The 27,469-nt window shown below is 51.3% G+C and overlaps 2 protein-coding genes across 3 annotated transcripts in view; one reads left to right on the plus strand and one right to left on the minus strand.

Annotated features, from left to right (window-relative positions):
* Positions 1-3,150, minus strand: part of LOC146869002 (peroxisome biogenesis factor 2-like) — a 115,299-nt gene extending 112,149 nt beyond the window's left edge. Inside the window, exon 1 of the mRNA XM_085614135.1 lies at positions 2,913-3,150. The gene's annotated coding sequence lies outside the window, so the exon portion shown is untranslated. The remainder of the gene's footprint in view (positions 1-2,912) is intronic.
* A 211-nt stretch (positions 3,151-3,361) lies between these two features.
* FPGS (folylpolyglutamate synthase) overlaps positions 3,362-27,469 on the plus strand; it is a 353,517-nt gene continuing 329,409 nt past the window's right edge. The window contains exon 1 of one of the 2 annotated variants that reach the window (XM_085614139.1): positions 3,362-3,692. In XM_085614139.1, the coding sequence (XP_085470265.1) occupies positions 3,573-3,692 (120 nt within the window). In that variant the 5' untranslated portion in view covers positions 3,362-3,572. The remainder of the gene's footprint in view (positions 3,693-27,469) is intronic. The other variant, XM_085614140.1, reaches the window with a different exon arrangement.

Raw genomic sequence — 27,469 nt, forward strand, 5'->3', positions numbered from 1 at the left:
GGACACACATTTGTAATCATTGCTAACCACAAACCCCTTGTGCCCCTCTTTCAAGCCTCAGCATCACCACCCTGTATCGAGAAATGGATGCTTTAATTACATGAGTACAATTGCAAGGTGGATTACCCGCCCGATGCAAACAACCCAGCGGACTACCTCTCCTGCCACCACTGAGCAGCTACTGAGAAAGAAGCAGATGAGGCAAAAGAAATGAAGAATATGTCCGGTATGTCGCTGAGCGGTCCAGGCCACTCCCGCTGTCTTTCAACACCATGCTGTCTGTCACTCAAGCCGACAAAAGCCTGCAGCTAGCGATGGCAGCAATTCAATCAGGCAAGTGGTACAGACTCAAGACACACATATCCCAGAGAACCCCACAAGCTAAAAGAAATGTAAAATCTCTATTCAATTTTTGCCATGAGCTCATGACTGACTGCATGTCTGCTGTGAGGACCCCACCTCGAAATACCGTACAGCCTAACAGACCAAGCCATGCAACTTGCCCACCAAGCCATAATAAAGACCAACAACAGGCTCTGAACAATTCTGGTTTCCGTGCATGGAAGAAATGGTAGTTAAGTCCTGCCAGTGGTGCCAAGTAACAGGATCCTCGGAAGCAGCGCCCCCGGTGCTCACTGAGCCAGGCCCCCAGCAGCCATAGTTTGGATTATGATCGTCTCCTGGACAGATGCTACACTTCATCGTAATAGATGACTATGCCATATATCCTGAGGTTGAACCGGTGGGATCCCAAAGAGCCTCTTCTCAAAAACAGAGAAGAGGCACGCCACCCATGGCTTAATGAAAGAATTAAAAACGGACAATGCGCCGCCGTTCCAGAGCCAAGAGTTTACAGAGCAGCTCTGGTCATGGGGCATCCACAAAACTAAATCAAAGGACGTCCTCTGGGGAAAATATCCAGTACTTTCTCAACTTTCATTCATCATACATCCACCACTTGCTACAAGGTCATTCGTACGTGTTTCTGTATTGGCACACAGACTGGTCGTATATTACAATTCTCACTTCAGTTTATTATATAGATCTTTGTACATAATATTTTATCAGACATAAGTGAATAAAAGATCTTTACGCCCACATGAGGTCACAATAAATCTATGTGCGACCGTCACGGTGTCGTCTGTTTCAGACGACACCGACAGACGGACGACAGACGACACCGTGACGGACACACATAGACGCCGCCGGCTATCGGAGCTCAATCTAAACAAATAGGTTACAAAGCCACAATACTACACAGGGCTCGGAATACGAAGTTGAACGACAAAGCAGCTGAGTTCCGCTAAATACAGAGAAGACCGGAACAGCGGTATCTCTACCAAAACTGTTCCCCCCCCTGTTTTTTAAAACCAAAGACAAATGATAAAAGATGAACAACTGACCGAAAGAAACATAAGAATTTTAATTTGAGGAACCAGGATTTAAAACAGCAACCTGGGACTACTTCTTCAAAAGAACCAAGGTGGCCACATATTAGAAACCGCTGGTTCTCTACATCATAAATACTGGAAGAGATTTTTCAATACAGGAGTTGAAAAATAATTTTGGTCTTGAAAAAGAAGGCATGATCTGATTAGTCCTTCGAAACGCGTCGACACCCTACAAAGAGCCACAAATCTTCCTCTATACAGATGGACAGTAGACTTTGATTCTTTATATTAAAACACCTTAAAGTTGGTCTAACTGTCGGTTTCGAGTGTGGTGACTAACTACAGATATTATGGTCTATTGCGATTCCTTTTTAATAGAAACTCTTGTAGATAGTTTGAGATAGGCTTATGCCATATTGTTTTTTAATTTTGATATTTGATATATATGTTTTTATTGTGACCTCATGTGGGTGTAAAGGTCTTTTATTCACTTAGGTCTGATAAAATATTATGTACAAAGATCTATATAATAAACTGAAGTGAGAATTTTAATATACGACGAGTCTGTGTGCCAATACAGAAACACGTACGAATGACCTTGTAGCAAGTGGTGGATGTATGATGAATGAAAGTTGAGAAAGTACTGGATATTTTCCCCAGAGGACGTCCTTTGATTTAGTTTTGTGATTTAACTCTAGTCCTTTGGGTTGTCAAGGGTTCCTCGCTTTGTTTATACATGGGGCATCCACCCCGGCAGAATAACACCCCGCTGGCCGCACGCCGACAGAGGAGGAAAGCCCTTTAAGTGTGTCCGGAGCAAGGTGACCTGCATCGCTCATGCTGACCAAGGGGCCTATGGAAAAAAACATGTATGGGCTCCTTCGGGAACATCGACAAACCACGCGCTCCACTGAGGTTGAAGGCCCAGGGCAGGCCAGCATGGGATCCCCCACCCCCCCTGAGGGAGCGCCGGGCCCCACCGACGTGGGAACACAGAGAGACACCCTAGCCAGCCCCAGTGCACGAGCTCGGCCCTCAAGCACTCGTCAGGGAGGCGTGGTACAGAGGTATAATAATAAATCCGCACAGTCCCTCGCGCTGGGGCGCTGACGCCTGCGCCCCGGGGCGCTGACACCTGCGCGCTGGGGCGCTCGCGCCTGCGCCCAGCACGGGCTCAGTGGGGCGGCAGCTCGAGCGCCCTGAACCCGCTCAGATCACGCTCTGTAAATATGTCATATATATTTGTCGATCCCTAACCGCTTCAGCTCTTTTTAAAATGTAACCTTGAGTGAATCTGCATCTTGTATACGTCACTCTAACCACTAGTGTCTGTAGCAGACTTCTGCACTTTACACCATTCTTATGTGAATTCAGAGTTTATCTGTTCGGATCTTTTCTGCTATTCATGCCCTGTAATGTAATGCAAGGGGTTCTATTGTAAAGCGCCCCGACACCTTCGGATAAAGTTCGCGCTGTATAAAAAGGCCCACATAAATAAATGATTAAAAGTCCCGCGCTCACCGGACGGCGGGCAGGAGACCAGGCTCAGAGGCTCTCTCGTTGAAGGGAGAGGTCTGCGCCTGCGCACTCGCGGCTCGGTCAGCGGTCTAGTTGATGGGAAGTAGACGTCTGTGGCGCAGCCGTGAGATAAAAAGGGGGTCTGCGCCAGCGCACACATTTGAGGGTCAACGGTATAGTTATTGGGCAGTAGAACTCTGTGGCGCCAACAGGTAGATTAAGAGGTCTGCGCCTGCACCCAATATGGCGAGGCACCGGTCTAGTTGTTCGGTGGTAGATCTTTGTAGCGTCGGGGAGTGGCAGGGCCCTTCGGATGCGCGTCCAATAGGCAGACCTGGTCGTGCACACACGAGACTACATTGGGTGGCCAGGGGGCGGGTTTGCAAGGAGTCTGCGGCGATTGGTCAAGCAGGCGCAGTCTCCTCAATGACGCGGCGACTCGGCGAGAGTTCAGAGGGCGTGAGTTCAGAGGGCGGAGCGTGAGGTCAGAGGGCGCGGCTCCCCGCACATGGCCGCTAGTTGACACCTCGGGGCGGGCTCTCCGCACATGGCCGGGCCCCAACAGCCGGGGGCGGGGCCGCCCTGACATGGCGGCGGTTGGACAGGCCGGGGGCGGCTGAGGTCAGGGGGTGGGGCGAGCGCGTGGCTCCGGCGGGGCCCAGCATGGCTCCGCGGCTCAGCGCCAGGCACGCAGCGATTCTGCTTCAGTGCGCGGGGAGAGGCGTGGGGGCCCGAGGGTACAGCACCGCGGCGGAGGCGCGGGCCCTGAGCATGGAGTACCAGGTAAGGAGAGCCGGGGGGCGCTCGGGCGCGGTGGTGCTGGGGGGCCTGGGGCAGCGGGCGGGGCACCTGAAGGGGTGGGTGTGACCGGCACTCGGAGGAACAACGGGCTGGGGCATGATTGGGACTCATAGGTGATAGAGGAGACTGGTACTGGGGGTGGAGTAGGAGTGGTACTGGGGTGGAGAGTAGGACTGGTACTAGGAGGGGTGGAGAGTAGGACTGGTACGGGGAGTGGAGTGGTACTGGGGTGGAGTAGGAGTGGTACTAGGTGGGGTGGAGAGTAGGACTGGTACTGGGGTGGAGTAGGAGTGGTACTAAGTGGGGTGGAGAGTAGGAGTGGTACGGGGAGTGGAGTAGGAGTGGTACTGGGGTGAAGTAGGAGTGGTACTAGTAGGGGTGGAGAGTAGGACTGGTACGGGGAGTGGAGTAGGAGTGGTATTGGGGTGGAGTAGGAGTGGTACTAGGTGAGGTGGAGAGTAGGACTGGTACTGGGGTGGAGTAGGAGTGGTACTAAGTGGGGTGGAGAGTAGGACTGGTATGGGGAGTTGAGTAGGAGTGGTACTGGGGTGGAGAGTAGGACTGGTACTGGGGTGGAGTAGGAGTGGTACTAGGTGGGGTGGAGAGTAGGACTGGTACTGGGGGTGGAGTAGGAGTGGTACTAGGTGGGGTGGAGAGTAGGAGTGGTACTAGGTGGGGTGGAGAGTAGGAGAGGTACTAGGAGGGGTGGAGAGTAGGAGTGGTACTAGGAGGGGTGGAGAGTAGGAGTGGTACTAGGAGGGGTGGAGAGTAGGAGTGGTACTAGGAGGGGTGGAGAGTAGGAGTGGTACTAGGAGGGGTGGAGAGTAGGAGTGGTACTAGGAAGGGTGGACTGGTACTGGGGGGGTGGAGTAGGACTGGTACTGGGGGGTGGAGTAGGACTGGTACTGGGGGGTGGGGTAGGACTGGTACTGGAGGTGGAGTAGGACTGGTACTGGGGGTGGAGTAGGACTGGTACTGGGGTGGAGAGTAGGACTGGTACGGGGAGTGGAGTAGGAGTGATGCTGGGGGTGGAGTAGGAGTGGTACTAGGTGGGGTGGAGAGTAGGACTGGTACGGGGAGTGGAGTAGGAGTGGTACTGGGGTGGAGTAGGAGTGGTACTAGGGGGGGTGGAGTAGGAGTGGTACGGGGAGTGGAGTAGGAGTGGTACTGGGGTGGAGTAGGAGTGGTACTAGGTGGGGGGTGGAGTAGGAGTGGTACTAGGTGGGGGGTGGAGTAGGAGTGGTACTAGGGGGGGTGGAGGGGGGTGGAGTAGGAGTGGTACTAGGGGGGGGTGGAGTAGGAGTGGTACTGGGGGGGTGGAGAGTAGGAGTGGTACTGGGGGGGTGGAGAGTAGGAGTGGTACTGGGGGGGTGGAGAGTAGGAGTGGTACTGGGGTGGAGAGTAGGACTGGTACTAGGAGGGGTGGAGAGTAGGACTGGTACGGGGAGTGGAGTGGTACTGGGGTGGAGTAGGAGTGGTACTAGGTGGGGTGGAGAGTAGGACTGGTACTGGGGTGGAGTAGGAGTGGTACTAGGAGGGGTGGAGAGTAGGAGTGGTACTAGGAGGGGTGGAGAGTAGGAGTGGTACTAGGAGGGGTGGAGAGTAGGAGTGGTACTAGGAGGGGTGGAGAGTAGGAGTGGTACTAGGAGGGGTGGAGTAGGAGTGGTACTAGGAGAGGTGGACTGGTACTGGGGGGGTGGAGTAGGACTGGTACTGGGGGGTGGAGTAGGACTGGTACTGGGGGGTGGGGTAGGACTGGTACTGGGGGTGGAGTAGGACTGGTACTGGGGGTGGAGAGTAGGACTGGTACTGGGGTGGAGAGTAGGACTGGTACGGGGAGTGGAGTAGGAGTGATACTGGGGGTGGAGTAGGAGTGGTACTAGGTGGGGTGGAGAGTAGGACTGGTACGGGGAGTGGAGTAGGAGTGGTACTGGGGTGGAGTAGGAGTGGTACTAGGGGGGGTGGAGTAGGAGTGGTACTGGGGTGGAGTAGGAGTGGTACTGGGGTGGAGTAGGAGTGGTACTAGGTGGGGGGTGGAGTAGGAGTGGTACTAGGGGGGGTGGAGTAGGAGTGGTACTAGGGGGGGGTGGAGTAGGAGTGGTACTAGGGGGGGTGGAGTAGGAGTGGTACTAGGGGGGGTGGAGTAGGAGTGGTACTAGGGGGGGTGGAGAGTAGGAGTGGTACTAGGGGGGGTGGAGAGTAGGAGTGGTACTGGGGGGATGGAGAGTAGGAGTGGTACTAGGAGGGGTGGAGAGTAGGACTGGTACTTGGAGTGGAATGGGTGGAGAGTACACTAGTACTTGGGGGTGGAGTGGTACTGGGGGTGGAGTGGTACTGGGGGTGGACTGGTACTGGGGCGGTGTAGGACTGGTACTGGGGGCGGTGTAGGACTGGTACTGGGGGCAGTGTAGTACTGGTACTGGGGGCGGACTGGTACTGGGGGTGGGGTGGAGTGGACTGGTACTGGGGGTGGGGTGGAGTGGACTGGTACTGGGGGTGGGGTGGGGTGGAGTGGACTGGTACTGGGAGTGGAGTGGACTGGTAGTGGGGGTGGACTGGTACTGGGAGTGGTGGACTGGTACTGGGAGTGGTGGACTGGTACTGGGGGGTGGAGTAGGACTAGTACTGGGGAGTGGAGTAGGACTGGTACTAGGAGGGGTGGTGAATGGACTGGTACTAGGAGGGGTGGTGAATGGACTGGTACTGGGGGTGGTGTAGGACTGGTACTGGGGGTGGGGTGGAGTGGTACTTGGGGGGGGTGGAGTGGTACTTGGGGGGGGGGGGTGGAGTGGTACTTGGGGGGGGTGGAGTGGTACTTGGGGGGGGGGGGTGGAGTGGTACTTGGGGGGGGGGGGTGGAGTGGTACTTGGGGGGGGGGGGGGTGGAGTGGTACTTGGGGGGGGGGTGGAGTGGTACTTGGGGGGGGGGGGTGGAGTGGTACTTGGGGGGGGGGTGGAGTGGTACTTGGGGGGGGGGGGGGGTGGAGTGGTACTTGGGGGGGGGGGGGGTGGAGTGGTACTTGGGGGGGGGGGTGGAGTGGTACTTGGGGGGGGGGGTGGAGTGGTACTTGGGGGGGGGGGGGCGGAGTGGTACTTGGGGGGGGGGGGCTGAGTGGTACTTGGGGGGGGGGGGCTGAGTGGTACTTGGGGGGGGGGGGGTGGAGTGGTACTTGGGGGGGGGGGGGTGGAGTGGTACTTGGGGGGGGGGGGTGGAGTGGTACTTGGGGGGGGGGGTGGAGTGGTACTTGGGGGGGGGGGGTGGAGTGGTACTTGGGGGGGGGGGTGGAGTGGTACTTGGGGGGGGGGGTGGAGTGGTACTGGGGGGGGGGTGGAGTGGTACTGGGGGGGGGTGGAGTGGTACTGGGGGGGGTGGAGTGGTACTGGGGGGGTGGAGTGGTACTTGGGGGGGGGGGGGTGGAGTGGTACTGGGGGGGTGGAGTGGTACTGGGGGTGCGGAGTGGTACTGGGGGGGTGGAGTAGGACTAGTACTGGGGAGTGGAGTAGGACTGGTACTAGGAGGGGTGGTGAATGGACTGGTACTGGGGGTGGTGTAGGACTGGTACTGGGGGTGGTGTAGGACTGGTACTGGGGGTGGTGTAGGACTGGTACTGGGGGTGGTGTAGGACTGGTACTGGGGGTGGTGTAGGACTGGTACTGGGGGTGGTGTAGGACTGGTACTGGAGTGGAGTAGAGTGGACTGGTACTGGAGTAGAGTGGACTGGTACTGGAGTGGAGTAGAGTGGACTGGTACTGGAGTGGTACTGGAGTGGAGTGGTACTGGAGTGGAGTGGTACTGGAGTGGAGTGGTACTGGAGTGGAGTGGTACTGGAGTGGTACTGGAGTGGAGTGGTACTGGAGTGGAGTGGTACTGGAGTGGAGTGGTACTGGAGTGGAGTGGTACTGGAGTGAGTGGTACTGGAGTGGAGTGGTACTGGAGTGGAGTGGTACTGGAGTGGAGTGGTACTGGAGTGGAGTGGTACTGGAGTGGAGTGGTACTGGAGTGGTACTGGAGTGGTACTGGAGTGGAGTGGGAGTGGAGTGGAGTGGTACTGGAGTGGAGTGGTACTGGAGTGGAGTGGTACTGGAGTGGAGTGGTACTGGAGTGGAGTGGTACTGGAGTGGAGTGGTACTGGAGTGGAGTGGTACTGGAGTGGAGTGGTACTGGAGTGGAGTGGTACTGGAGTGGAGTGGTACTGGAGTGGAGTGGTACTGGAGTGGAGTGGTACTGGAGTGGAGTGGTACTGGAGTGGAGTGGTACTGGAGTGGAGTGGTACTGGAGTGGAGTGGTACTGGAGTGGAGTGGTACTGGAGTGGAGTGGTACTGGAGTGGAGTGGTACTGGAGTGGAGTGGTACTGGAGTGGAGTGGTACTGGAGTGGAGTGGTACTGGAGTGGAGTGGTACTGGAGTGGAGTGGTACTGGAGTGGAGTGGTACTGGAGTGGAGTGGTACTGGAGTGGAGTGGTACTGGAGTGGAGTGGTACTGGAGTGGAGTGGTACTGGAGTGGAGTGGTACTGGAGTGGAGTGGTACTGGAGTGGAGTGGTACTGGAGTGGAGTGGTACTGGAGTGGTAGTGGTAGTGGAGTGTAGTGGTAGTGGAGTGGTAGTGGTAGTGTAGTGGTAGTGGAGTGGTAGTGTAGTGGTAGTGGAGTGGTAGTGGAGTGGTAGTGGAGTGGAGTGGTAGTGGAGTGGAGTGGTAGTGGAGTGGAACGGTACTGGGGTGGAGTGGAACGGTACTGGGGTGGAGTGGAACGGTACTGGGGTGGAGTGGAACGGTACTGGGGTGGAGTGGAACGGTACTGGGGTGGAGTGGAACGGTACTGGGGTGGAGTGGAACGGTACTGGGGTGGAGTGGAACGGTACTGGGGTGGAGTGGAACGGTACTGGGGTGGAGTGGAACGGTACTGGGGTGGAGTGGAACGGTACTGGGGTGGAGTGGAACGGTACTGGGGTGGAGTGGAACGGAGTGGTACTGGGGGGTGGATTGGAGTGGAGTGGTACTGGGGGGTGGATTGGATTGGAGTGGAGTGGAGTGGTACTGGGGGGTGGATTGGATTGGAGTGGAGTGGAGTGGTACTGGGGGGTGGATTGGATTGGAGTGGAGTGGTACTGGGGGGTGGATTGGATTGGAGTGGAGTGGAGTGGTACTGGGGGGTGGATTGGATTGGAGTGGAGTGGAGTGGTACTGGGGGGTGGATTGGATTGGTACGGTGGGGGTGGAGTAGGACTGGTACTAGGGGAGTGGAGTAGGACTGGTACTAGGGGAGTGGAGTAGGACTGGTACTAGGAGGGGTGGTGTAGGACTGGTACTAGGAGGGGTGGTGTAGGACTGGTACTGGGGAGTGGAGTATGACTGATACTGGGGGCATCAACACAAGCTTATCAGTTCAGTAGTTCATGTGCCATGGGCATCTGCTACAAGCTGAGAAGGGACATTTTGGACATGAAGTGCAAGGAGAAGTCACTGGTGTAGGGAGCTGGCTCTATATAGTGCACTAAAAGAAGTACACTGTGCAGAGAGTTCAGTGACACTCAGATTGGTATACAGAGAAAAACCTAGACAATACGAACACCATTTGTGGTCGTGTTGGCGAGCAGTAAGATTATCAGAGGGTGGTTAGTGCTGAGCATTTGTTGCACTCCGAGGCAATAAATGAGACGCGCTCAAGAATAAACCAGAGACCAATTTGTAAAAATAAAATCGATTTTTAGGTAGTTCTTCAGACCAAGAACTTAATTCTACGGTAAGTTCCTTTTAAGATATACATTTTTAAAGTTCCTAAAATAACACACTCTGGCACGCAATTACGCAACATAGAAGTCTATGGGAGAAAATAGGAAAATGCATACAAAATCATACAGTTGGATCTCTAGGCTCACCTTCTGGATTTAGGTAAATAGCAAAGCCAGGTTCAATGTTCCAGCAGCGGATTGTTGGGGCAGCCCCGGATTCGTCCAGGAGCAGGGTGCTGAGGTCATTGGTAGGAGGCACACTACTGAGGAGGGGGGGGGGGGCACCTGAGAACACACTGCACAATAGGACTTCAAGGAAGTCTGAGGGGTCCCACTCGAGGGAGAAGGTTGCAAGGACCTCGGAAACATAGCAGGTTTGTTGGTACCCAGGCCGGGTGGGCTGGGTGCATATCATGTAAATCAGCAGGGTGGCGTACGGCAAGTTGGTCTTCGTGGTCCTGTGCAGGCACTCCCTTTGTAGGTCTCGCAGACCTGCGTTGCAGCGTGCATGTGTTGCTCGCTCTGCAAGGCTTCTTGTAATCAAGCAGATTTCAGAAGTGGAGTGTAGGCTCCGCCCCTTCTTTCCATTGGCTTGCGTCATCGTTGATTCTAAACGCTGGCTTTGGATTGTAAGTGAGGCTTTTTAGCCCCTCCTTGTTACCGCCCTGTCTCCTTTTGGCCCGCCCACCCGGACTCAAGTCCCTTCATCACAACACTCCAGAATACTGTCTGATGCACCAGGGCCTTCATCACAACACTCCAGTATACTGCCTGATGCACCAGGACCTTCATCACAACACTCCAGTAGACTGCCTGATGCACCAGGACCTTCATCACAACACTCCAGTAGACTGCCTGATGCACCAGGGCCTTCATCACAACACTCCAGTATACTGCCTGATGCACCAGGGCCTTCATCACAACACTCCAGTATACTGCCTGATGCACCAGGACCTTCATCACAACACTCCAGTATACTGCCTGATGCACCAGGACCTTCATCACAGCACTCCAGTATACTGCCTGATGCACCAGGACCTTCATCACAACACTCCAGAATACTTGGCCAAAAGGCCTCAGTTATCCAGGGGCAGGCACTCCTTAGGAAGCACTGACCCCCCCCCCCCCCTTTTTATTGAAACCACAGAAGTAAAAAAAAAAAAGACCTACAACTGATGGGGTAGGACTGCTTTAGATATACCTCTGCCTAGTCCGTGTGGGAAATTATTTTTTAGCGTGTTTTAAATATTTTTAACTTTGTCTGTATTCTTACCTACTTTGACCGCATACCCGCACTGTAAAATAAGAAATTCGACCATTTGCTATTTAGCACACTGTTCTTGCATAGTTCTCTTTGCCTACTGCTCACTGCGCTTCCGGATTCCTGCTGGTGCCGAGAGGCGCCGCCATTTTGGTTAGTTGGCGGTCTAGCTCTCTCGCACCAGAGACTACTTAGATGCGCGCTCCCCGGGAGCGCAGTGGACGGGCGCAGCGGGCACGCCGGTGGCGCGCCGAAGGCGTGCCTAAGGCAAGCCCGTCTGCGCCTGTCAGCGCCCTGGAAGCGCCTAGTGGCAGGTATGCTGCCCACGGAACTGCTGGCATTGTGCGGAAGTACTCGGCCTCCTTTCTGCTGGCTCTGGCCCCTGTACACAGTTGTCTGGCCGAACGCTGGGATGTTACCAAAAGTGATAGTTTTATATGTAACTCTTGCGGTCTAGCTCTGAATTTAGCCCTGGTTCATAATATGGGGCATATCACTGGTCGGATATCTCAGCCGTCCACCGGCCTGGTCAGGGCAGCCTCCTTAAATGCCCGGTCCCTTAGAAAACACCATGCTGAAGTGTTTGATCTTCTGGATAGCCACTCTCTTGACTTACTATTCTTGACAGAGACCTGGCTTGACTCCTCTTCCAATCCAGTTGTTGCCCTAGCTTTGCCCCCGGGATATAAAATTAACCGGGTAGATCGGATAGGTGGAAGAGGGGGGCGGGGGGGTGGCGGTTATTTACAAAGCCATATGGAACCTTCATAGGATCGAGGGTTCATCCTGGAGTAGTTGTGAAGTACTTGACTTCAGTATACAAATGTCCGTTCATTTTACTCTGGGTGGGTCACTAATTTATAGACCCGCAGGGCCTTTTCTACAAGAATGGGGGGATGCTATAACATCGATGGCTATTCGATTCTCTAACCTTCTGATCCTTGGGGACCTAAATATATATCTGGACTGCACAGACAGTAAGGACACACAGGATGTGCTGGATGGGTTGCTGCTGGCTCAACTCAAGCAACACCTTAGCCTCCCCACACACCAGGCCGGACATGTACGCGACCCTATTTGCTCCAATTTTCCCGTCTTAGAGGTAGAGACTTGTCCGGTGACTTGGTCAGATCATTTTTATAACCTATTTTTCCTGGGAGGTAGCCAGGTCTGAATCCGTTGCCCCCAAAAGTCAAATTTCTCTGGGTGGAAAAATTGATCCTACAGCGCTCAACATAGCCTTGGCAGCTTCTAAGCCTATTCTTGTTGGTGAGCTTAACACACAGGCGGCAGAATTTGCTACTTGGATCTCGACGGCAGTGGCCAAGGTGATTTCCCCCTGGCCGATTAGGCCTTCGAGAAATTCTCCGTCTAAAGCGTAGTTAAATACCCTTTTAAAGAGTTTGAAACATGACTGCAAGGTTCTAGAACGGGCATGGCGAAAAGGTGGATATTGCCTGGAGGATAAGAAGAAGCTCAGGGACAAACAGAAGGCATATTATGCTGCAATCAAACGGGCCAAAGGTCTCTTTTACTCTACCCGCATAACAGCGGCAAATAATAATGCCAGGGAACTATATACCATCGTTCATAGCTTTACGGCTCCTGTGGCGCTATCTAGTGTTCTGCCTTCCTCCTCAGCCTGGTGTGACACTCTCTCCCGAGCCTTTAGGGACAAGATCATAGGCATTCAAGAATCCTTTGTCTCTCAGGTGACCCAGGTATCGGATGTTTTTGCTGACCCACCAGAAGGCTCTGCCCATGTCTTCTCTGACTTTCATCTGGTGGCCCCTGATGAATGTCTAAAAATCCTAAAGGCTTTAAAATCTGGATCCCCATCTGATCCATGCTCGGCTAGAACGCTGGCATTAGTCTCGGAGACCATCCACAAAGAGGTTACCTCCATTATTAACCTCTCCCTGAAGGAAGCGGCTGTTCCCTGTCCCTGGAAGGAAGCTATAATTCGACCTCTCCTAAAAAAACAAACGTTTGACCCTCTTTGCCCTGGGAACTACCGTCCCATCTCTTTGCTTCCTGCTCTAGCAAAAATCTGCGAAAAGGTGGTTAATAAACAACTGACCGACTTTGTGGAAAGTTAGTCGATTCTACACCCAGCTCAATCGGGATTCCGATCAGGACATAGCACGGAAACAGTGCTAGTCGAGGTGGCCGAGGCCATACGTGACTGTCTAGATGCGGGCGGGAGGGCTGCACTTATCCTGCTTGACCTCTCGGCCGCGTTTGACATGGTCCCCCATCCACTGCTCCTAGCTCACCTGGCAAGGGTCGGGATTGTTGGGGCGGTGTGGGAATGGTTTCGCTCCTTTCTGGAAGCCCGGACTGAGCAGATTTCGATACCACCTTTTTCCTCCACTCCACAGCGGGTCACTACGGGAGTCCCGCAAGGGTCTGCCCTTAGCCCCCTCTTATTTAATATCTATATGACCCCATTAATCTATCTAGCGGAAGAGTTGGGAGCTAAGGTAATGTCATACGCTGACGATACCCAGTTACTCTTCACCTGGAAGACAGACACTGTCCCGGTATCTCAAGCTCAAACTTGCCTGGCCGCAGTATTTCACTGGATGGCGGAGGCAAAGCTTAAATGTAATGAAGGGAAATCGGAGGTTCTTCTCTTTGGTAAGTTCCCCTCAAATTTCACAGAGCAACTTTGGCTACCAGAATACTCCTGTCCAACTTCCTCTGAGAAATCAGCTAAGATTTTAGGGGTTTGGTTTGATGAGCGCCTATCGTTTGAGTCGCACATCAAGAAGGTGGCAGGTGGCTGCTTCAGTTTACTTAAATCCTTTAGATGTTTTTTCCCCAGCTGCTAGACAAACACTTATATGCGCACTGATTATGTCTCGTCTAGTCTATGCTAATGCCCTCTTTTCCGGTATTCCAGCATATATGCTAAGAACTTCAGATAGTCCAAAATACTGCTGCCAGATTGTTATCCGGTCTATCCTCCAGGGACAGTGTACAGAGCCAGCTCCGTCTTTACCACTGGCTTCCAGTAGCCGCTAGAGCGAAATTTAAGCTATTGATCTTGGCCTATCGGGCATTGCATGGTAGCGGGCCTCTATACCTGCAGAAGTGGATTGAATTCTATGCACCGGGGCGGGATCTGCGCTCCGCTTCTCTGTATTTGGCTCATGTCCCTCGCTTTCAGTGACAGAGGATTGGAGGTGGCTCCTTCACTGTGAAGGCAACCACGGTATGGAATACTCTTCCACTCAGTCTGCGTTCCACCCAGGATTTGGGTACGTTTAAAAAAAAAAAAAAGCTGAAAACCTTTCTGTTTGTTTAAGGATGAGCTTCCAGGATTTGGGCATGTTCATTAAAACTGAAATCTTGGCTCCTGCTTGAGGACGAGTACCCTACCCCCATAGATTCGGGCCGGGACACTCCCGAGTATCTGTGCGCGTAATAAATGCATATAACATAACATAACATAACAACTGCGTTCTCCAGCCATGCCCCTAGAATTTGGAACGATCTACCTCTGGAAATCAGTACTTACCCCTCGTCTACATACTTCAGAAAAGAAGCAAAAAAAAGCTCTTAATTCGTAGATGACTTCACCAGGCGCAATGAACCTTCTTCAGCCTGGCTAGTGTTGGGTCAGAGGTTCTTAGAACTGGAGAGCTTAATGATTCACTGAATATATGTAACTTCATTGTTGTATATATCCATTAATTATGTGAAAAACCATGCAGCTGTACAATCATAGTTCCAGTGGCCCTGGTAATTATTTGTTTCCATGGCAAGAAACCTTGATGCTTCTATGTCTTGTTTTTCTCTCCCATTCCCAACCAGTGGCTACTCTGCCTGCTAGTGGTGGGATCAGAAACTGTGGCTCCATGCAGTTTTTAGATAGCCCTGCCACTCTATACAGCTGCTCTACACCCTATGTGATGCACAGACTTCAGTTTTCTTTAGTGCATGTTGGTGAGGATTGGAACATGCTTGTCTAGTCTGTTCTAGAAGGACCATAGTGCCTAGCTTTTATTTTTTTTGTCCTGCTGATCCTGGCTCAGTAGCTTGTGCTGTGTCGGTCAAGTCGCATCCATTGTTTGACAAGCCAGTTGCGTCAGGTGAGCCATGCTTCCAGCTGGTACAGCTAAAATCTGCGTTCTGAAGGTAAGTCAGCGAAGGAATTAATCGCGGGACAACTGAGCGTTCGAGGGAGGGTGACTCCAGGAGCATAATCAGATGTAGCAATCTTAGTAAAGCCACGGATGTTAGTTTGTCGTATTTCGGTCCGCTTGTAGAAGCATCACGGGCCGGCTGGCAATTTTATGGCATGGGGCGGAGGTGATCAGGTGAATAATGCCGTTGGACGAGTGAAGCGTCCCTCTCTTGAATGCTCAGTTGTCCCGCGATTGATTCCTGCGCTGACTTACCTTCTGGACCCCTTGCCTTGACTGGACCTCTGACCGCCTAAATTGTTTTTCATGCGGCTTCCAGCACTATCTTTGTAAATTATGTGACCATTTGTCCTGATGATGACCTGAAATCAGGTTGAAATGCCGTCGACTACCCAGCACAGAACCTTGGCGCTGTAGTGGTCAATTTACTTTACTCAATTTACAAACCATTTTGTACATACTTGTCTCTTTATTGACCACTATTTGTTATAATTTCCCGCCGTTTTTCCACTTTGTGTCACTGCGCCGTCACTTGTCACTAGCACGCCCAGTGCCCACTTGTGTGTTATGGTCACCATACACTTCAATTGCACAGTAGTGCTATTCTAATCACCTGCAATTACTAAAAGCCTTAATTTCATTCCTTCCATTGTGGTCTCCCTTTGTTCTCTTTCCATGGTTTCTATGATGTATGCTATTTTTCTAACTGTCCATGCTAAATGAACCCCAGTTGAGACATTGTTACATTGTTATACTAATTACCCGGTCTCACCTGGATTAACAGGTTCTACTTCTGTTATCGTTGCCAAGCTTCAGAGTAAGCAAAGTACATATGTAATCTTCTAAAAGCACAACAACTAAACCCACAGACAGAGAGATGCCCAAATATGGTGTTGGGAATGTTTACACAACACCAGTTGGGCTTTCTGGGTTGCAAACACTGTGCAGAGTAGCTGGGGTCAGCCACAGATGGTGCCGGAAGCGGAAATTAAGATGCTTGAATCCACGAGACTGACAACTGAATCCTTGTCTTGAACAACAACTTTGGATACTTCTTACAGTCTGTCATTAACAAAGCAGTGCTGCTCAGGTAATTCCTGTACTGTGACCATAGTTGTACACATGCAAGACCCAGGAGGGCACACACAAAATTTAAGTTCTCACCTGGTGAATCACAATAGGACTTTCACTCTGCCAGCAGGCCCCTCTCCCAAGTTTCACCATCTGGGTAGGTCGCACTGCCAGCATGCCACTCCAAGTCTCACCACCGTGAATACTGGATTCTAGCTAGCAAAAGGCGAATATTCATATCGGTTGTATGCCCAGAAAGGTTGTTTAGTGGGTGTGTTTTAAGAGCAGGCAGTTTGTTGAGATTCCCCATTTCTATAGTTCAAATCTCTTCACTGGTTTTCAAAACAGAAGAGAAATGGCAGTACTATAAGTAACACTCGTCAATGGCACATTTGTGAGTAACATAGTAAACCTCATACAAACGCCCCCCCCCCCCCCACATCCCCTCCCTCTGAACCCGAGGAAGAAGATACATGTGTAGTGTGGCACACCATCCGATTAGCAGTGTCATCCTATTCAGAAGTTTGAGTGGGTGTCGATGTTGGCATCCGTGAGATGAAGTAAGCAAAGGTATTTGGGGTGAGCTCCTTGAACTCCACTGAGAGCATGGCGATTTATGGATTCCAGAGCTCTCGGTATAAAACAGCATGTGCTGTGAGGGTCGGGTTTAGTTTCTCCATCCCCAGTATTTATCCAAGGCAGTGCAGCAATACTTGGTGTGTGGGACCAAGGCCTGTGCCCCAATGTGTCCAGTTATTCTGCAGAACTGCACACAAGGCTAGTCCAATCTGTCATTCCCTGCGGGACTTGAGTGGGAAGGTGAGTGTGTTGGGTAGTCTCAGAACCGTGTGCGCAGGATTCAAGGCAACTGTGTGTATAAATGTGTCAATTTTAATGTGTCCAGTAAGTGGTGAGTTTCAGCCAGTGCCACAGTAAGTGTAGAAGGACCCCAGGGGATTGGCAACCGCGCCAGCAGTCAGCTCTGCATGGCGGGTACCCTCTGTGCAGGCGTGCCGACGCAAAGTGCCAATAAGTGGCAATGCTGGTCATGTTGCAGGCAGTGTCTCGAGTGGGTCTACACTTTCCCTGCTGTGTGAGTTATCGCCCAAGTTCTAGTTCCCAACACCTTTGACCCGCTGATTTAACCTGTGGGGGAGATTGGTGTAAGAGGCCATACATTTCATGTACTAGGCATTTATCTGACGTCTTTACCAGCCACTTTTCCAGCCACTTTTCAAAAGTTGAGAGAGCATTTTTCCCTATGGCGGGCTGTCGGTTCCGACAGCCAGTGTCGGATTTGGAGGTAGTGCAACCTCTCCACTTAGGGTAACGGCTAAACGGTGCAGAGTTGGTCAAAGGCAGGAGGCCTTCCTCATCAAACATGTGGGCCACAGATCTGCACCTGACTCTTTGCCAGTGCAGAAACGCTGCTCGATTGAGAACCAGGGGCTGTGATCGGTGTCGGCGGGGAGGAAAACTAGATGAAGTCTCTCTGCTCACGGTCAGACATCCAAGGTACTTTTGGTGACTGGGCATAGGTAGATGCTTTTTCGGTCGGGCAGTCTTGTGTGAAGGGAACTTTCCACAAGTGCTGCCCTGTCCATAAATGATTAGTTCTTCTCAGATTCTTTTCACAACCATTCCACCAGGAACTGAAGCTACACTGCCTGCTAATATTTTGAGGTTTCGTATACCCAGGCCTCCCTCGCTCGGAGATCTATAGCTCTGTTCCCTTCTCTTCCCAGATCGTCCCTCCGCCCATACAATTAGCGATTAATCTTATTGCAGGGCTTGGATGGAACTGGCAGGGGGTTCCACCGGGGGAGCCTGGAACAAAAACAAGATGTTTGGCAGAACCCACATCTCTAGGGTGGCCACTCAACTCTCCCAGGAGAGACAGTATGATTTCCATCTAGTCAAACCTTTTTTTGATTTGTTGATGTAGCGAATTGTAAGCTAGGGTTGTGGTCGCCTTGGCCCTAGAGGCCAATTGAAATGCCCAGCTAAGGAATTGAGCTGGTTGCCCATTGAATGGGATATTGACGGACCAGTGCAGCCTCCGTGTCTGATGAAGGCAAAAGCTTGGTTGCCTGGGATTTATGAACATCGACACAGAACCCCACGACTTGCCCAAAGGTCTCTAGGTCTGCCAAAAAGGCCGGGAGAGATGTGGTCGGTTCGTCCAGGGCCATTATTACATCATCAGCATAGAGGCTAATAGTGTGCCCTACTCTCCTGAAGGGGATTCCCATAATAGTGTGGCTGTCTCTTATCCGCTGGGCCATGGCTTCCATGCAAAAAGCAGGGGTGAAAGTTGGCACACCTGTCGTGCCTCTGCATATTGGGAGTGGAGCTGAGGTCTGTCTGTTCACCTGTACAGTTTCGGTCGGCTGGCCCTAGTTACTAAGAACTCTGGTACGAAAGCGCTTGCTGATGCCAAAATGATGCAGTGTGGCCTCTACGCAAGGCTTGTGGACCTGATCAAATAACTTTTCAGCATCTATAGTCGAACATTCGTTCCCAATTGGAATGCTGGCCTTTGTCGATCAGGTGCATAAGTTTCATCTTATTGCTTCATTAGCGGTGCAGCACAAAACCTGCTTGGTCGGGGCAATGAGGCCTGGCATGAGGGGACCAAGGCTGGCAGCTAAGATTCTCATGAATAATTTGATATCCACATTATGGAGGGATGTTTGGCAATATGGGGCGCATTGCCGTTTCTTTCCCTGGCTTTGGGATGACCACTATAGATACTTCTACCATGGAGGGAGGCACTGTGCCTGGGCCCTTGATGGACCTAAAAGGTCAGATCAAATTGGGGGCAAGTATAGTACAGAATGTTTTATAAAAGATTGATGGCAAGGCATTGGGCCCTGGGGATTTGAGGTGTCGAGTAATGGCTGATATGACTTCTGTCCGAATCAGCTGATCCAGAGTGGTCGACTGTTCCGTCATTAGTCTCGTGTTGCGAGCCTTTTGAAGATAGAAACCCAGTTGCCCAAAGGCAGCCTACTCCTTGTATAACTCGCTATAGAAATCCCGAAAAGCAGAGGCAATGGGACCGCCCCCAGTAAGTTCGGAGCCATCCGCGGCTAAAAGGGAATGTACCCTTGCTGCTCATTTCTGTGCCCTTAGTCTATTGGCTAAACGGCGCTCACATTTATTACCCCCCATGTAAAAGGAATTCCCGAGTCGAAGGACAGCGTGCTCTGCTCTAAGTCGAGGCTCGCTAGCTGTGCATGTGTCGCTTCCAACTGGTGCTAAATTCTCGGTCACAGTGCACTTGTGTATATGTTCGAGATACCTTACCTGTTCGGTCACTTGTCTCTAGGAAGCTGATCTGTGTATAGTGTACTACAAAGAAGTACACTGTGCAGAGTTCAGTGGGTCCCCAATTGGTTTACAGAGGCTAAAGTAGATCTTACTAACTCTATGGGGTAGCGCGGGCGAGCAGTTAGGCTTATTAGAGGGTAGCGCTAAGCATTTGTTGTACTCGCAGAGGCAATAAATGAGACCAGCACCCAAAGAAGAAATCTGAGACCAAATCAGCAAAACGACAATTTTATATAGGTTTCAAAACTCAGACCTTTGTTCAAAGGTAGGTACTGTTTTTAATAGCACTTCGTACAGGTAAGTGAAGCTTTTAAAGTTGTCTCTATGCACAATGCAGTCTTATGGAAGGAAAAGTCAGAGATGCATAATGGTGGGTACAGTCTTTCAGGGGTTCACCTTCAGGGTTCGGAGTTGTAGTAGGTGAAGGACTAAAGTACCACCAGCATTTCTCTGGGAACTGCCTGGGATCTGCCGGGAGCAGGGTGCTGTTGTGGTTGGTAGCTGGGGGGGTTGGGGGACACGCAAAAAACAGGTTGCACAGGACACTTTGGGACAAGTTAGAGCTCCCAATCGAGGGCTTCGGTCGCAAGAGGGCACAGCTGGTTTGTCATGGGCCCGGCGACTCCGGTGCAGAGTGGTTAGGTCAGCTGGACTGGGTGCACAAAGTCTCTTCGTGGTCAGAGACAAACAGCTGGCATGGGCAAAATAGAGGCAGCTTGGCCACTCCCAAAGTGAGTTTTAGTGATGCGGACGTCCTTCGACGGCTGCTTGGTCCTGGTGCATTAGGAATCCGGGCTCACTGTTGGTGTGTAGTGCAAGCCGTCCGGTACCCTGAGGGCTCTTGCTGCACACCTCTGGTTGGTCCTTGTGTCTTCACGCTCGGTGGGGAGACAGTTCTGACCTTCCAGATCACGAGTAGCTTCTGTTCCTCTGTGGTGTCGGTCGGGCGGGCGGGGGAGCTGCTAGGCGGTGGACCGGACTCTGCTTGTCAGTGCCTGTGGACTGCAGGGTAGTAGCTCCTCTTCTCCAAGGGAGAATAGGTGATTTTGGAAGTGCTGGCAGACAACCAAGGCTTTGGTAGGTCTTCAGCTCGCAAGACGAGTCCATTTGTTGTGCTTGTCAAGAGAGGGCTGAGGATGGGCAGGGTTTTGAGCCAAAAGTCCACAGTTTACGCCGGGCAGTGACTCTTCTATGTCATTCTTTTCTTGATCTGTTGAATCAGAGTTCTTGGGTTCAGGGGTGCCGCCTAAATATTTAATTTGGGTGTGTTCAAGGACAGTGAGGGGTAGTAGCCAATGGGCTGTCAACTCCCTCTGTGTGACCACTTCCTTTGGTAAATTGGCATAGCCCTGAACCCTAGAATGCTAATTCTGTCCAAAACAAGGTGGAGAAATCTGAAAAGTGGGCTGCACATCAGTTTGCCTGCCCTATGGGTGGTGCTGGCTGAATGGGGCACGCCACCTATTCTTACTAATTTTCATATCTGTCTTGCTGCCAAAAGTGGGAGCAGGACATTGGGTGGGTATCTCCACTATATGGAGAGGCCTGGGTTGCAGGAAAGTGGCAGAGGCTTTGAAGCTTCCCACCCTGGAATGCACATCATATGTGAAGACCTCTGCCCAGAGCAGGCTTTGTTCCCGGCCTCTGAGAGCAAAGGCTCTCACCTTAGGAGGTTGCTCCAGTTGAAAAGGGCAAATTTACATATCCTCCCTATGTCTGACTCGTCCGCACATTAACTCACACACGTTCATTCATTCGTGGGGCTCATAACACCAACACTCACACGTCTCACTCGAGTCTGCACACAGGAGGGAAAGAAGTGCTGGACATGTGGGGGTACCTTGTTACCTATCGGGAGTAATTTCTTTACATTATATACATTTATATACATTCGTACCTACAGAATCCTAACTTTAACACCAAGGCACTCCACCACTTGGTCGATCGCCCAATTATTTGGACTGGTTGGTGATTTAGAACCAGCTAAAACACATTTAAAGCTTCGGAACCCTTCGGTTAACTTTCAATACCTTAAAGAATCACAAACTAGTTTCTTATTAATCAAATTTTAGTTTATCTAATTAGGTCACTCTGTGTTGGCATATTCAGGATTACAGTTCAATTCATTTCTCTATTGAGCGATTTCCAATCTTTGATCTTTAACATAAATTGACATAACGTTTATATTTACCTAAAATTTGGACATTGGCGACCACCTTCAGAAGAACCTGTCAACCCACGGCAATAATCAAAATCCCTTCAGATGGAATCGTCCTTTTCTAGTCAAAGAAACCCAGGTAAATCCAGGAAATCTCCTTCAGCACGACGGAGTCCCCACGATTCAGCCAAAGAACCGGGCAATCGAACCAACACCCCAGCAAATCAATCCTCCCACACCAACCACCCCCTCGTCCAAATCCCTTTATTTTATACTTTTTTTTTTTTTTCTCCTTCCTTTTAGGACAATGCTCTACAATTTAGGGGGAGAAAGTGTTCTGATTGGCTAAACCCTCTGAAAGGTGTAAGTCTCTTGAATGTTCCCAGGTTTGCCTGTTTCCCATGAGACCGGGCATAACATTTCTCAATTGTATTCTTTTTGGTAATTTCCCATGCAAAAGTTCCCAAGTAACAACATTTAAGCTTTCTTGTACAGGTCTTTCATTGTCCCCTCGGTCATTCACACTAGTCGTCATCTTGGCAGTCCTCCATGTTCCTATCCTTGACAAGGAACATTTCGGTTCTTGTCAGAGGTCGCTTGGAGATCTCCAGAGCCATCCGAGTCTGCGTAGTAGACATCGTGCTCACATGACGGTGGCCACTTCCGAACTGCATTTCTTTTTTTTAAACTTTATTTATATTTTTTCACACAGAGACAGATACATTTCGGTCAGGAGATATACAACTCAACACGTACACAGATCCATTGGGTACATGCGTATCGCCTTATATCTGTAAGTTCAAATTATTCTTTCGTAAGGAATAAGGAAACTTTATCAGCATTCGGCTCATCACAGGGTTCATCATGAAAATTCCCCTCTGCGTTCTGAAGCCTGCCATCATAGTGTAGCGTGCGATTCTCCGCCAAGCAGAAAGGCCTAAGGTCAACCTATGTGTGAGGCGGCTGGGGGAACGACATCCCCACCTCCCACCTGAGAATCCTCTGTATGGACCAACAGGTAGCCCTTAAGGGGATCCCATATATCTAGGGATCTTGAGGCCCTGGGCAATGTCTCCACGTATGTTGTAAGTTGGTCCTGGCAATATGTCATGTCTTAGCCAGCAGTAAGGTGATCATAACATATCTACGTCGCGCTTTGGGGATTTGCTTGGTGTACCCCAACATCGCAATTAAAAGGGTCCTTCTCCAGTGGCTGCTCTATCATCTCAGCAAGCGCCCCAAAGATTCGGTTCCAGTACTCCAGCACTACCGGGCATTCCCAGGCCAGGTGCAAAAAACCAGCCCCCAATCCGCTGCATCGATCGCAGCAATCGGAGTCTCGTAACCCAAAGCGACACTTCCTAGCCGGTGTGTAATACATGCGCTGCAAATACTTGTAATGAATTATACGAAGCCGGGCACTACCCGATATTTCTGCGGTTTGTAGGCAGCAGTAGTGCCATTGGTCATCTGTTATTTCCCTGCCCATGTCATTTTCCCATTGTGTTCGTGCAGCGCTACAGGGGTGATGCCCTTCTGTTCGAATCATTCGATACAGGTTAGACACCAAGTGCCCAGGGGTTTTGCTCTGCAGCATGTGTTGCATCGACTTGAGAGAGTCCGGCTCCCGTGGGAAGCTCGGGAAAATTGCCCTTATTCCCTGCCGCAGCCGCACATATAGGAACATCTCTAGCGGAGTAGGCTGTATGGCACCAAAGAATTGGGCGGATGTGCAAAAGGTCCCATTGCAGAACAGTGCTCCCCAAATCTGTTTGTGTACACGAGCGCATAGCTGCCGAAACCCTTTCTCCTGCAGCAGTGATAATTCAGGTTGGTATGTCAGAGGCAAGGCCGCTGAATAGATATACGGCGCTCCCACGACCCTCCTAATGTAGTGCCATGCCCGTATCGTACTCGTTATTGTTGAGAGCTCCACACTAAGAAGGCGAGGTTGTTCATAAATCACCCTGTCCAGGGGTATCGGGCCAGCCAGCTAGTGCTCTGCCGCCACCTGCGGCATGCAAGCTGGTGGGTGCACCCAGTAGTATAAGTAATGGGCCTGGGCACATGTGTGATACAATTCAAAGTCCGGGATATCAAAGCCACCCTGCGCTACAGGCCTCGTACCCACTGGACTCTCTGCTTCCTACCGCCCCAGAATAAGCGCACCAGTTCAGACTGCAACGTTTTAAAAAAGGCTCGTCCTGGGTGATAGGGGAGGTTTAGAAACAAGTATAAAAATTGCGGCAATATCACCTTCTTAATCAGCGATGCCCTACCCGCCAATGATAGCGGCAGGGTGATCCATCGTGTAATATTGGAGGTAAGCCGGCTCACAGCCGTTCCATAGTTGAGGCGGATCATTTCGTCCCTATCTCCAGAAATCCAGATCCCCAAATATCTCAAATCCGTATCACACCATGTTAGCGGATTGTCGAGGGGCAACCTGTGTACCACCGGCATCAGGGGCCATATCTGCCACTTCTCCCAGTTTATGGATATACCAGAGAGTTTCCCAAATACTATGAATTCGCGCAGCAACGGGTTCAGATTACTTTGAGGGTCCCTAACATACAGTGTCAGGTCGTCCGCATAGAGCGAGATTAGTATTTGTCTCAGAGGGCATCGAAGCGCTCTATCGTTATGATGTTGCCGCAGCCTACATGCCAGGGGCTCAACCGCCAGCGCAAAGAGAAGAGGGGATAGAGGGCATCCCTGTCTGGTTCCTCTAGTAATGGGGACCGCAGCTGAAACCTGGCCATTAATAAACTCTAGCCGTGGGTTGCTGATACAGTAGTCGTATCCAGGAGATGAACCCCCAAGGGAAACCCCATACAGCCCAGAATACCAAATAGGTAATCCCATTCTACCGAGTCGAACGCCTTCGTGGCGTCGAGGAATATTGCGGCTATCTGTAGCTCAGGCGACACGTTCTGCAATATTGAGAACAGTGTACGGAGGTTATGGGAGGTCGCCCTCCCAGGGATAAATCCTGCCTGGTCTGGCAGCACCAGTTTGTCGATCAGAAGAAGTACTCTGTTTGCAATAAGCTTCGCCAGTATTTTAGTGTCGCAGTTCAGGAGCGACAAGGGTCTATAAGAGTCGCAGAACGTGGGCTCCTTGCCTGGTTTCAGGATAGAGATAAGCAAGGCTTCTCTCATCAAGGGGGGGAGCAGCCCTGCCTCCAAGGATTCCCCGTACACCTCCCGCAGGGCTGGGGCCATGATATCTATATATTCTTTATAGAATTCGGGCGGAAGGCCGTCGAGACCCGGCGTTTTGCCAGACTTTTGCTGCATGATGGCCTCCCGTATTTCATCCAGTTCAAACGGGGCACACAGGAATTCCCGGTGATGATCCTCCAACCATCCCAGTGCAACTTCCCCTAAAAAAGGGTCAAGCTCCAGAGTATCCCCGCGCTGTGTAGCATACAATTTAGTATAGTGATCCATGAAGTCGGCCTGTATGTCTGCTGTGTTCCTATGCGCATCCCCTGTCCCACCCATTATCTCAAGAATAGAGGTGGAGCCCTTAGGTTTTCTGATCATGTCCGCTAACATTCTCCCTGGTCATTCCCCTTCCCCCCTATCTCCGGGCCTGCCATTATTTTCCCATAAACCTTGCCTCCCGATTCGCCTCGGCTATATAGTCCTATAATTGCTCTCTAAACTCGATTGTTGCCTGTCCTCCATCGCCCTCCGACATGCGCAGCTCCAGTGCCCTCAATTCCTCTTCCAGTTTATGGAGTCGACCCCTAATGTCCCGAAGCACTCCGAAACTTTTGGAAATACACACCCCTCTAATTGTGACCTTGAAGGCCTCCCATATTGTGGCAATCGACTCTACTGAGCCCCTGTTTCTCTGGAAGAAACTTTGGATCTCTTCTTCCAGTTCCGTACGGAATACCTCATCCAGCAAGGCCGCAGGCTGTAGGCGCCATATAGGCCGCGACCCTCCACCTCCTAGTAGATCAATCATTAAATGCACTGGCGAGTGATCAGAGTATGTGCGTGCGAAGTGGCTCACTCCCTCAATGTACGGACCCAGACCTCTTGATGTGAGGCAGTAGTCAAGTCTAGCCCAGGACGCCGCTCCCGCCGTAAAGTGTGTACCTTCCCTACGCTGTGGGTGTCTGTGTCTCCATGCATCTACAAGTCCACCCTCCCCCAGAATGTCCCGCAACATTGCCTGCGAGTGTAGTGGCGTGGCTGTGCCCTGGACCTATCCATCTGGGGATGTAAGGCCACATTAAAATCCCCTCCCCAAATGATGTGTGGTATCCAATGCCACTACTTTCCCTCAGAGGACTGAGAAGAAGTCGGGCACATCTACATTCGGTCCATAACAGCTGACTAGTAAGATCGTTTCATTCCCCAACCTCCCCCAAACCATGGCATACCTTCCTTGTGGGTCTATCGCCTCCCCCTGAGCCTGGAAGGGCACATGCCGTTTAATAAGGGTGGCCACCCCTCGGGCATAGCAGTAAGAGGCAAATAATCAGTATGTTGCCCACTTACTAGCAAATAAAGTAGGGCGCTGTGGGTTGAAGTGGGTCTCCTGCAAAAAGGCCACGCTGATGTGATGTCGGTCCAAATACGACAGTATCTGTCTCCTTTTCCTGGGGTCTCCCAGCCAGGACATAACTCCCATACCTTTATTCTGCGTCATGTTGCCCTATCTGGGTATCAGTAATGTATAGGTCTATCAGTGTAGCTGCAGACGTGTTGTCGGTATCTGTTGTTGTGCATCCTGACCTTGCGCTCCGTAACTTTGCTATACAGCGTCTAGAAGACGAGGGGCCACAGCCCCCCCCCTCCGCCTCGGGTCCGAGACCAGCAGGGCCCTCTTCCCCTCGTGGGCGCCGCGCCCTCGCGTAGGTCTGCTCTCCCCAGTCGCGGCCTCCGGCAGGACACACCTCCACTTCGGTCCAATTTCGATCGCCGCTCTCCGCCCGTCTGCCGCTTTGATACTGCCCCAACTTCCACCAGCTAGGCAGGGGCCCTCATGCTCTCCTTTCCCCTCCGTCTTGTCACCACATTGGCATGCAGGTAGGACATTTTATCGGATAAAGAACACCGGGCTGCGGGAGCTTCACCTAGAGGCAGCCATTCTGCACTTGCGCCACCTAGCGCCCCCACTTCCGAACTGCATTTCAAGTACTGCGACCTAATAGGCCCGAATGACAACTTAAGCAAAAACAAACATAACAGTAATTAATATATAGAAATTAAGATTCTAATGTTTAAACCCGCACTAATACCAATATATATATTAATATTTTCCTAGCTTGTAGCAACATTTAAAGCTTTAATACTCACCATTCAGCAGCACTGGAAGCACAAACCATCACAAAAGCAACATGAATCATGCAATTCTCTATTTTAACACATCCTAAAGTTAGTTTGCGTACCACAGTTAATCCATTTAATTATTTGCCATGCAATTAGCATTTTAGTCCCACGTGTATCGTGTTAAGGTGCAATTGTTGGTTAGTCATGCCACTGCACACAAATTAGTACAAGTTAATATTTAGAATGATTACGTAATCACATTTCATGCAGAATAGAGGAGGTATACAACATTTTGCTTTACCTGCTCCATCAAGGTCCTAAACCGTTCTATGGTGGCTGGCTGGTTAAGACCAGTCCATCACACTAGTAGTTAGTAGGTTTTTAGGGGGCACCTCTAAGGTGCCCTCTGATTGCATTGCGTAATCTGCCAGTGGCATCAGTGTGGGTTTATCAACAACCCGGGGTGTCCAGTACCAAACACCCTAGGGTACAGTGAAGCCATCTTGTAACTGGTGAACAAGTCTCCAGCCTATATACTCGTCATGGTTTCCTGTGCACTTGGCAATATCTAAGGTTCGGCTTTGATAAAACCTGCCGTAGGGGCAACGTAACTACACCACATGCAGTGTTTTGCTGCCATGGCACATGGGTGTGTGCCATGTTGACTAAATTTTTTTCTGCACCAAGAGAGACGGGCTTCATTGGCAGTCTGCATGAGCTTGGTGATTGACACCCCCCCCCCCCCCCCTTTAGGGGGCATAGT

This window comes from Triturus cristatus, chromosome 1_2 (genome assembly GCF_964204655.1).
Source record: "Triturus cristatus chromosome 1_2, aTriCri1.1, whole genome shotgun sequence".
NCBI classification, from domain to species: domain Eukaryota; kingdom Metazoa; phylum Chordata; class Amphibia; order Caudata; family Salamandridae; genus Triturus; species Triturus cristatus.